The sequence below is a fragment of the Rhipicephalus microplus genome, chromosome X (assembly GCF_043290135.1).
Source record: "Rhipicephalus microplus isolate Deutch F79 chromosome X, USDA_Rmic, whole genome shotgun sequence".
NCBI lineage: Eukaryota > Metazoa > Arthropoda > Arachnida > Ixodida > Ixodidae > Rhipicephalus > Rhipicephalus microplus.
In genome coordinates this window covers 210469234-210480528 of record NC_134710.1, presented here as the reverse complement: position 1 = coordinate 210480528, position 11295 = coordinate 210469234, and the positions used below count along the sequence as shown (strand labels likewise).

The 11295-nt window shown below is 47.5% G+C and overlaps 1 protein-coding gene and 1 pseudogene across 1 annotated transcript; both read right to left on the bottom strand.

Annotated features, from left to right (window-relative positions):
• Positions 1–1758: 1758 nt before the first annotated feature.
• LOC119187811 (rhythmically expressed gene 2 protein) lies at positions 1759–2953 on the bottom strand. Its single transcript, XM_037435899.2, has one exon. The coding sequence runs from the start codon at positions 2790–2792 to the stop codon at positions 2028–2030; it is 765 nt and encodes a 254-aa protein (XP_037291796.2). The 5' UTR covers positions 2793–2953; the 3' UTR covers positions 1759–2027.
• Positions 2954–3197: 244 nt separating this feature from the next.
• On the bottom strand, positions 3198–6671 carry LOC142775944 (uncharacterized; annotated as a pseudogene).
• Positions 6672–11295: the final 4624 nt, after the last annotated feature.

Sequence of the window (11295 nt, the reverse complement as noted above, 5' to 3'; positions counted from 1 at the left end):
GAATGAACTACTTATTTACATCCTTGCATCTGCATACAACAAAAAAGAGAGAAACATCGTAGAAAGCCCACCCATATCTGTGCGATTAGTTCAGTACCACAATTCGCACCATATACGCATGTTTTTTTTCCATTCTATTCACCATGAAATGTGGGACAGTCTGTAGCTCTAGTCAGGAAAGCTTAGTGGCTGACGGTGCTTTGCTCTACACTGCGTTTACCAAGAGTACGCACATTTTTTTTTTGCACCAGTAAGAATATAAGAAATTTTATATAAGAGTTCAGCAGAAAGCTTCTGATTGATTATGTGCATGACAGTTTTATAGGAAAAGCCTGGGTAATGAGACAAGCATGATTTTTTTTTTTTCAGACAAAAAATGACCACTGTTTTTCGTCGGTCACTAACAATGCCACACAAACGCTGAAAACAATGTGAAAAAAAAAAAAATGAAATTTTCAGTAAAATCATGCGACATTATATATAAGGTATACCATCTGAATTAATTTTCAATGTCTGGGTTCTTTAAAGCATTCTTAAATCTAAGCACGCGGTTGCGCATGGTAACTGTTTTAAGTACAGTGTAAGTACCGATGCGTCACAGTTTGTGATAGTAATATTTCTATGAAGTGGTGCCACGGCCAAATAAACACAACTAAGGCTCCTCGCATGATCGATAAACTACAGTGCCATAGTTGTACACCTACCAACAGTGTGCAAGTGCATGGCCTGGAGCCTGTTTTTTTAAACAGCCGAGTCGCTATAAAACGCTGTATTCACATTAGTCCTCATATTTGGGAGGATGCCAAGAGCATTTTGCGATGTGCTTGAATCAGAAAGTGGCACCCACCCTAAAATTATTCGAGTGAATGGATGGTATGACGAACATAAACAGCACTCTAGAAAGCTGCACTTGGCGATCTTATTACAATGCATTAGCAGCCGAGCAAGACCAAATGCTTTCGTACGTTGTTGCAGGCATACGTAGAAACAGTTACACACACGCTGACATGACCGGACAAACCACACTTTGAGAACATGCATGACGTACGCGCACATAAAAACATGACGTGGTTACCAGACGACGCTCGGAGCAATCCACACTTCGCCTCTTCCGCAAGTTGCCACCAGGCGGCTACTCTGCTTGATCTTGCGGCCAATAGTAGACAATGCAAACACACTTTGGAGAGATAATTTAGACAGGAAAGTACTGCAAAAAACTCCTTATTCAGGTCCATGTATACTGCAACAGTACGATGTTGGGATAGTCTGTATATTATTTAAAATTATTTACAATACAAGGTGTAACTTTTGTTACTACTTAGTTCAACCCTGCACCTCGCACCTTAAATGTATAATATTGAAGTATGTTTCCCAGGTTAATACAAACTGGGCCAGAGATAGTCCGCCATGAATGCTAGGTGTAAACTATTTTCTTGTACGGTGAGCTCAGTATGAGCCCATTTTGAACAACAGTGTGAACAGTTCCTGCAAATTAAAGCTTACCTTAGACAAAATGTGACTGGGGCAGGAAACGTTTATGTGCAGTGTACATAAAGGCCCTTCACGTTGCACAGCTGGAAACTATGTTTGCAAACATACCTTTTGAAGTATTTGGTTAAATGCATACAAAAGATGTCATAGTGCTAGCAAACATGGACGAGGATGACGCGCTCGTCCCGTTCCATCTTTCTCGTTTGTGTCTGCCAGAGCTACACCACCTTTTGGCGGAAACTATGAACAGGAACAGATGAATTGAAATAATGGACTAAAAATATATATTTTATAAACATAGTACATCTGCTATCACTATGTACCAGCATACGAAAAAGAAAACAAAAACGACGCGACGGAAACTCGTGTTTGCTAGAAGGCAGCACCATGCGATCATGCAAACGAGTTTCAAAACCAGATCTCTTTACGGCCGGCGTTCGCTCACTGTCTAGCACTGACCGGTGTCTCTAGTAGTCCACACTGTACCCCAGGATCGCATGCTCTGAGCACAAATGTTTCCGAGCCAGAAAAACTGACTATGTGGCACAGTGCGACTCCTTCGTGTCGACCACCTTGACGATATCTTCCAGCTGCTGGATCACATCGCCGGGATTTACAAGGCCCGTTGACAGTGCTCGGTGTTTATGCGATTCATCATTAACAAGCAATAGGGCATTCCATCCAGCACTTTTTGCAGCTAGGTAGTCAAGCTCGACGTTATCACCCACGTGCAGAGCGTCATCAGGCTTTAGGCACTCATCGCTGCTTGCACAAATTAAAGCCAAAGAGAAAATGTCCTTAGAAGGCTTCTGGACCTTAACCACAGCCGATGCAATTACAAAATCAAAGTATTGCCGCAGTCGAAGACCAGTCAGAATGCTGTCCAACCGCTCGTCGGTGTTCGAGATGACGCCAAGCTTGCGACCGGACTGTTTGAGACCCTGAAGAGTTTCAATCGTGCCTATGTTCGCCGTCCAGCATTCAGGTGTCCTGTACAATTCATAAAGGTGACTGGCGATGGATGTCATAAGGGGCTTGCTGATGGAGCCTGAGCCGGAGAGCGTTCGGCTAACAAGCTCAGACCACCATTCCTGCGACGTCATACCACTGTCACTGCCGAAGTTGGGATGCTGAGCCATCATGCGCTTGAACTCAATCCTGAACTTGTGGTGTACGTGATGCGGATCCGCTGGTACTCCGTAGAGTTGAGCGACCCCAGAATACGTTTGTCCGACCGATTCTTTGTAGCGCAAGAGCGTGTTCGTGGCATCGAAGGTGATGAGGCGCAAACGCGACACCATGTCGCATGACACATCTGACAGCCTTGGTCACTGTTGCTCGTCGTTAAATGAAAAGACAGTAGCAAACAAGGGATTAGAAATACGTCACCAACACCGAAGATACAATCACACGAACGAAACTCAGACGGGATCGAGCACGAGCGACACAGCTTGAAAATAATACTCGAGCTGGATTGGATTCAATTGTCTGAATCACCGTCAGCCACATATTAGCTGCAGTTCAGTCAGTTTCGGTTTCGTAACTGGTTTGTCATGAACCCACAAGACATTGCAACAGTTGAAATTGTTATGTGTTACCATGCTGCCTTTACTTGACCGCGACAGAAGCATTCCGCATTTACTTGCCATATAGAATTCACTGATACGCCAGTGTTCACATGAATACCCACCTCAGTGGCTAGCAAGTCCCAAAACGTCACATGTAGCACTCTCCGGTAAGCATGTTCCACACCCGCTTTTGCTTGAAGACCACCGAAGTACTAGGACCGCTGGGATATAGATTGCTGGGAGTGTCAAGTATGTTCCGTATGGCCCTATGAGAGGCCTTGCGGCGGCGAGATGTGTTCTTCGGACACAACACCGGCTTCACCATAACTACCTGAGCTATTTTCGAAAGCAGCAAACAAGTGGAACTTTTTTTTTTGTTTGAGCCAATTAAGGTACAGCCATGCGTTAAAATGTTTAGTTTGGCGTGATTATAAATTGGTGCATGCGAACAAGGTTGAAAAAATAGACATTTCTGTCGGCAGTAATTTACTTTGTTTCTCAAGAATGCTGTCTAGATCCACAGCGATGTACAGACAAGCTTTTCCGCCTTTTCTCCTTGAATCATCATTTCTCCTTAAAATATCATAAATTGCATAAGAGAATATTTATCACAGCGCTGCATAAAATGGATTGCAATGAAAATATTTGTTGACAAAATAAAATATCACATAATACACAAGGACACAACCTTTCTCAAATCCTTACATACTTCCTTGAAAGTGGCTTCCTCGCGAAATATTTGCAAGCATTTTACTTGTCAGTCACATTAAACGCATAGTTCGAGAGGAGTGGCCTGAGGAAGTAAATACATATGACGTTCATGAGTCGCATCCTGTGGTCATTGCTGCCATCACTGTGGCATTTAAGGAGCCTTGATGCACAGAGGGCTGGAATTGTGTACTTCGTCAAGGTACTGAGTGGCTTTGCCAAAGTCGGGTTGTCTTTGAGCGCACAGTCTGCAAAAGCTCACAAAGCATCAAGGACAAAAAGGAGCTGATCAGATGGATACAGCAAACCACCTCGGTCCTGGTGGCGTGTCAGCTGCAGGAGCGGCTGGTTGCTGGCTGGCTTCGAACACACAGAGACACAGTTTTCACAGTTCACTTTTTCACTCACCACACGGGCAATGTAGCCCCCTACATATGCTGTGGCCGATATTTGAAGAGATAGCAGGTACTGAGGCAACACAGAAGTGGTTAGCCTTTGCAACACCACAACTGCCTTTTTCATAGAAGGTGGTGTTTGCACATCTGTGTTTGCAGTAGAAGGAAGCGGCACGGACAAAGTACACGACGGTTGCGAACTTGAAGCACAGGCAGGTAGGGACACTGATGTTGAACTCTCAGCATGAGCAACATTTTATACTGCACTATCCGCAGCGATTCCGGTCTTCAGGATTTTTTTAGACCCGAAAGTGCAGCACGAACATCCAGCGTGTCATTTGTGCCTGATGACATCCTCAATGTTCCAAACAATGACTCTATTGGGTCACTGTTGAACCGGCGTGTAAGAACAAAGAAGAAGCTCTCATCTGTGAGCAGGTGTCTTATACATGCCACTGTAGAGTAAGTGGTGACGAGAACAGCCTCGTACGTCTCCTTCGTAAGAAATTCTCGCGGATGGTTGCACCTCTTCTTCAGCCCATCCAAATACAATGTAGGTGACTTCAAGCCATTCGAGCCTAGGATCTTCAACGTCGTCATAGTGTCGAGCATCAGCAAAATTCTGATATATGTGCTGCACAGTATTGCTTGTGTCGTGCAGTACAAACCAGCGGTAAAAATTCTTCATGAAGGTAATGGTTGGGCCTGCATGGGAAAATGATTTGGAGCATGTATGCCCAGCTTGACCTTTCAAGTACTCTAAAGCAGCCGTCACGCTTGGGGAGAGAAGCTGGACAGCTCTTCCAACGTTCATTTTTTCTATATTATTAGGGAAAACATGCTTCCGGCTCAAATATCGGACAGGTTTTACAGTTAAACCTTTCTGCATCTCGTACAGGTCCTTGATGAAGGAAGCAGAAATTTCACATTTTGGCCCAATCTCATGCGACAACAGTTGTGACCGGACGTTCTTTAACACATGACACGGGTCGAAACTCATGAAAAGGAGTCTGTCTGGGTCGCAGGGATGTTCAGTCTTTTAGGTTACCAATCCATTCCAGAGAAGTTTGATGGCATTGACATGAACTTTGTGATTGTCGGTCACTAGCCGCACAATCTTAAATCCACATGCTTCCACTTTCTTCATTACAAAAACAATCAATTTATGAAGTTGGTCGCCGGTAAGTCCCTTCGTAAAATAGTAAGCCGCTGGTATTCGGAATGCTGTGCTCATGCCACTAATCACTAAACAAAGAAGTGAATTTGCAAAAACAGGGCTGCTGCTGTTTTGTTCTAGATCAACATCTATGTGCCCAACAAAGCAATCCCTTTGCTTGTGGTACTGTAACTTTTCTTTTATCCTCATTTCGTCAACGATGAAAGAGCAGACCATTGACTGAGGCTTGTCCAAGTTTTTAGCTTCTGTAGCTAACCTGGTTTCAACCAGTTTGCTGAAGCCTGTCTCACCACTGGTAGTGCCAATGTAATTCGTCAGGGTTCTTCGACTTGGAAGTTTTAGAAGCATTTCACGTCGCATGTGCTCGTATGCTTTTGTTGACAAATGTCGAAGGACCACGCACCAACGAGTTGTCTCTTCAGACCAGGTTGGCCTTTTTTCTTAAAATTTGTGATTTGGTCTAGCAAAAACAATGCTGCAGGCTGTTGCTCTGTGGCCCTTTGTCTGATATACGAGATATCTGACGCCAAAGAATCTTCTTGCAGCTGTCTTAGCTCCAATTTGTACTTTTCCACACTCCGTTGCAACTTAAGTGCCTGGTTCCTCAGGTCCTTTTCTTTTCTTTTCTATTTGGCTTTTTCTGTGGTCAGCAAACTTGACAATTGCCCGCTGTCGACCTGAATACCTCGGTCACATGCACGAGGCTTGAGTGCACCTTCCTTATCATGCGTAACATCATTGCGCTGATCGGTTTGGCTGACACTATCGGTGGTGTCCATGGGCTCTGGTTCCTCCCATTCAGGTTCTGGCGGTGTGGGTGCTGCAGGTGGTGACAGCCTAGTAGCGCCGCTTGTCGCATGACCACTCCCCACTGTCAATGGAGCACAAGCTCGCTTTTCAATGCTTGCTGTGCTTCGTTCAGCGCTTCATTTTGGCTGCAAGTGTTTGGGGTAATCTTCAAAAACTGAAGGCACTGCACCTTTCTTCAACCGTCATCTCTTTCCTTCAAGAAAGTCATCGACGCGAAAATGACGGCTACATTTCTCCGTGTAACAGGACGTTGCATTTGGCGACCAGCCGTCTCGCCGAATAGCGGCCAACCACTTCTCTCGTACGTCGGCGGCAGCAGGAACTTCATGGAAAGATAGTCCAGGCACTTTCTTTTTTTCGTCCGACTTGCACAGCGGCACGCAGCAGTACGACATCGCAAGTCATGCAAGGTACGTGGTCACGACAAAGGAAAAAAAAAACTTCCATCGCATTCAACTCGCCAAACCCAACCGCACGTGTCAAGGCACAACAAAGCAAACAAGCGCTCTAGGCCGCGCCCGCACCAGCACTACCGGCAGAGCACCCGGATGGATGGATGGATATGGCTGTACCCTTTAGATCGGGCGGTGGCTAGCGCCACCAAGCTGTAATACTTAATGAACCTAAAACTAGATTTATTTTTTTTTCTTTAAAAAGTGAGTTTGAGGATTCGTACTTTGCAGTGAAGAGTTTAATTTTCACTCGTGCCTTGACTTTAGCCACCAATCAGATAACCTCCTTCTAGTTAAGTCTACCCGCTTAAAGTCTATTTTGCCCTCGCGGTCCCTAAACCCCAGTGCTTTTAAAAACTCTGCGCCATCATCCTGAAATATAGGGTGAAGTCCTTTACAGAACATTATCAAGTGTTCGGCAGTTTCTTCTTCCTCTCCACACGCACTGCATACTGTGTCTACCCCTTCGTATTTGGCCGGATATCTCTTGGTTCGCAGTACTCCCGTTCTGGCCTCAAACAGTAGAGAACTACCCCGAGTATTATGATAGATCCTTTCCTTGGCAATTTCCTGCTTAAAAGTGCGATAGACCTCTCGTGCGGACTTCTTAATCATGCCCATTCTCCACATGTCAGTTTCCGTTTCCTTCACTTTCTTCTTAACCGATAGTTCTTTTTGGTTTGGCCTCCTGCTGTTTTCTAAGTATTTACCAGTCAACTTCCTGGTTCACTTCCTCTATTTTGTATCGACATTCTTCGTGTACAAGTAGCTGAAAACCTTCCTAGCCCAACGCTCTTCCCCCATTTCTCTCAATCGCTTCTCAAATTTTATCTTGCTGCTAGCTTCCCTGCCCTCAAATGATGTCCATCCCATATCACCTTGTACTCCCTGATTTGGTGTATTCCCGTGAGCTCTTAAAGCAAGCCTACCTATTCCACGTTGCTTAATTTCTAATCTTGCTTGAACTTCTGATCTCGTGCACAACACCGCATTGCCGAACGTCAGCCCAGGAACCATGACCCCTTTCCATATTCCTCTCACAACATCATACCTATTGTAATTCCACAGCGCCCTATTTTTCATGACTGCTGCTTTCCTGTTACCTTTAGTCGTCACGTATGTTTCGTGTTCCCTCAGATACTCGGTCCCATTGCTTATCCATACGCCCAGATATTTGTATTTATCTGTTATCTCTAGCGTGACCTCCTGTATTCTAAGCTCACTACATTCGTTGACATTGAAAATCATGACTGCTGATTTTTCCTTACTGAATTTAAAATCTAACCTATCTCCCTCATTACCGCAGATGTCCATCAATCTCTGCAAATCTTCCTTGTTGTTGGCCATTAGCACTATATCATCTGCGTACATTAATGCTGGTAGTGCCTGGTCAATAAGTTTTCCTTGTTTGACTAAAGAGAGGTTGAAGCCAAGTCCACTTCCCTCTAATTTTGCCTCTAATCCTTGTAGGTACATCATGAATAATAAGGGTGACAGGGGGCACCCCTGCCTAAGCCCCCGTTTTACCTCTGCAGGCTTGGATACCTGTTTTTCCCACTTTGTAACTACCTTGTTACCTTTATAGATATCCTTTAAAAGATTAGTGACTCCATCTCCCACGCCTAGTGTGTCCAGTATTCCCCACAATTCCTCTTGAAACACGCTATCGTACGCTCCCTTGATATGCAAAAATGCTAGCCACAGGGGCCTGCGTTCCTTTTCTGCTATTTCGATGCACTGCGTCAGTGAGAACAAATTGTCTTCCAACCTCCTGTGTTTCCGAAACCCATTCTGCAGTTCACCTAGCACCCCCTCATCCTCTATCCACGCCTGCAGTCTTTCCTTTATAATCTGCATCGCCAGCCTGTAGACCACTGATGTCACTGTTATAGGACGGTAGTTGTTTATGTCAGCTTTGTCCCCCTTTCCTTTATAGATCATGCTCATCCTGCTAAGTTTCCATCCATCGGGAACTTCGCCATCGATTATTATTGTGCTCACTGCCTCTTCAAAGCCTGCTTAGACTTCGGACCTAATGTCTTTGTCAGCCTAATTGGAATGCCATCTGGGCCTGTTGGTGTACTACTAGAAACCCTTTTTGCACAGCCCGACCCTGTTTGCACAGCGCCACCACGCAGTGGCGGCGAGCGGGAGAAACGAAAGCGCCGACAGCCGCGAGAGGGTGTTCTACCAGACACAGAAAGTTATAGAGGAGGCACTGGTAGAGCAGCCGAGCAGGTACTCCTCCCAAGCCTCGCTAGATGGGATGGGTAAGGGGGATGAGAAAGGGAGTGGAGTAGCAGGACACGAAGTCACAACGCGAAAGGTGTCGGCTAACACTTGACAAGTTGAACACGTGCCAGAGATTTCCGGTATGAAGTGCCGGGCGACCGGTGCACTAAGGAAAGTTAGTCTGAAGGTGGCGTAGCAGTCGTTAGTCCACTTTCGCCAGACCGCGTGCGAAGCCAGGGTAATAAAGTTGGTGGGAACTGCGATAATATCACGTTAGCGTGTGAGACTGGAGTTTCCAGGATCAGACTCAGGGCATGGAAGTGCAGTGACCCAGAGGAGGGAAGCGTGGGCAGCGACATTTGCCGCTTCATTGCCAGGAAGACCTGTGTGGCCTGGAGTCCATACTACTCTTACGGAATGAGGCATAAAACGCCAGGAAGCGGCTTGAAGGAGATGGGCAGCCAACGGGGTGATGGAACCCTGGATGTATCAAGAACAGGCTGAGCGCGAGTCTGTTAAGATAATGTGAGCAGTGTGATGGGAGGCAGCCAAAGCCATGGCAACCTCCTCTGCATGAGTTGCACTGTCGGCTCTAAAGGAGAGGCCATCGACGTGGCGTCCCTCTGCGATCACACCGGCCGTGTAATGACCCAAAGTGGAAGGGCCCGAGACGTCTGCATAAAATACGCCGGGGCGATCGGAGTGACGCACCTGAAGGGCAGCAGTATACGCGCTTGCCTACGACCGGATTGTTGTTCGGGGTCCATGTTACGGGGTAGTGGCTCCACCCATCACTTCTGGCGCTGTAGTTCCGGTACTGGGAATAGAGGGACCAGGTCGGTGATTGTGTTGAGACCAAGTCTGTGGAGCACGCGGCGCCCGGAACGTGTCTGCGATAGACGATTGAGTTGATTGATGCGATGGCCTTACCGCAGCTCCGCGAAGTTTTGCACTCCCAGAGCCGCAAAGCGGCTATTGGAAGTGGCGATGGGAATGTCCAGCGCACTTTTAAACACGGAGCGTGGAAGAGTATAATATGTTCATGGTGACGACGCAGGTGAAGGTAGGGTGAGGCATAGATGACTCGACTGGTCACAAACGCTTGGGCCAGCCGGAGGGAGTGGGTCCCTCGGAGGCCACCACGTCTGATAGATACCCGCCGGATCATACGACTCACTTGTTCGCTGGTGCGTCGAATGGAGGACATGATGCTCTTAGGGTCCAATGAGGACGAGAGGTGCAACCTGAAAATCCGAAGGTCTTGGACTGACGGGACAGGTGCGGAGGGGAGGGATATCTGAGGTGGTGGTTGGCGTTGTGGGAATTGAGGCTAGCCCGCCGTCTTTCCACGGGCTTTGCCCCCTTTTCTGCCGTTCTCATGTCCCGACATGACTCCCCTCCTCCGCTGTCTGCCACGCTGGGAGAGTAAGGAGTGACGTTGAACTCCTCTCACTGGGTAGCGGATGTCGACTGTGGCGTTGCGCGCAAGGTCTCCCTACAGGTTTCGCGCGCGCGAGCGCGTCGCGGAGTGAGTCAGATTTCTCTGGGACAGCTTACGGTGAGCACGCATTCCCTTTTCCGTCCGTCGACTCCCGTCGCTCGGGGCTCGTCGGACTTCGCTGACGGCGCCTCGCGCCCGAGGCGAACGCTCGCCTTTTGTTGCCAATTTGCGTACGCTCGGCCGAAGGGCGGTACGGTGTCCTAGTGCGTGGCCAAGCTACGCCAACCCGTATCTCCCCGAAGCCAACGCGAGCGCCTTTGCCCTCGCTCGAGCAACCGGGCCTTGGTCCCGGTGTCTCCGTGTATCAATTTTACACGGAGACGTGCTCGAGGCACCCTATGTAGCACTTTTCGCCCGTGGCGTGGATAAGCCCATTTGCTTTCCCGCCGCGCCTTTGTAACGGGCTGTACTGTGTTTTGGTGTTGACGTAAACAATAAAGTGTTGCGACCTTGAGCAGTATCGTGTTCTCGCCACGGCGATGGTTAACGCGTGCCTTGCGGCTCGCTAAGACCGTACCCACGCTAGTGGCCGTACTCCTTCGGGATAAGTCTCACTACAGCGTGAAACCGATAGAAGGGCCGATTTGGTACGGGAGCACTCCAGGCCGCAAGAGGCGGCGTAAGTGTGCACTAGAAGGACAGCCTGTTGTAGCCGTTCCTTGATTTGAGCCGGAGAGCCACGTGTCGGTCCATATTGTTATCTCATCGGCATAGAGCGCATGGTGTACCCTCTCGACTTCGTTTAGGAGGGAAGGGAGCTTCATCATGAACAAGTTAAACAGAAGGAGTGACAAGAACGCACTGAGGTGTACCGACGTGCCGAGTTGAAATAGGCCTTGTTCAGTAGAGTCAAGGCGGAGGAAGACCAGGTGGTTAGAAAGAAAAGCGCGAATGTAGTTGAAGGTGTACTTTCCACAGCCTGTAGTAGAAATATTATCAAGAATGTTACTATGTTTAACAT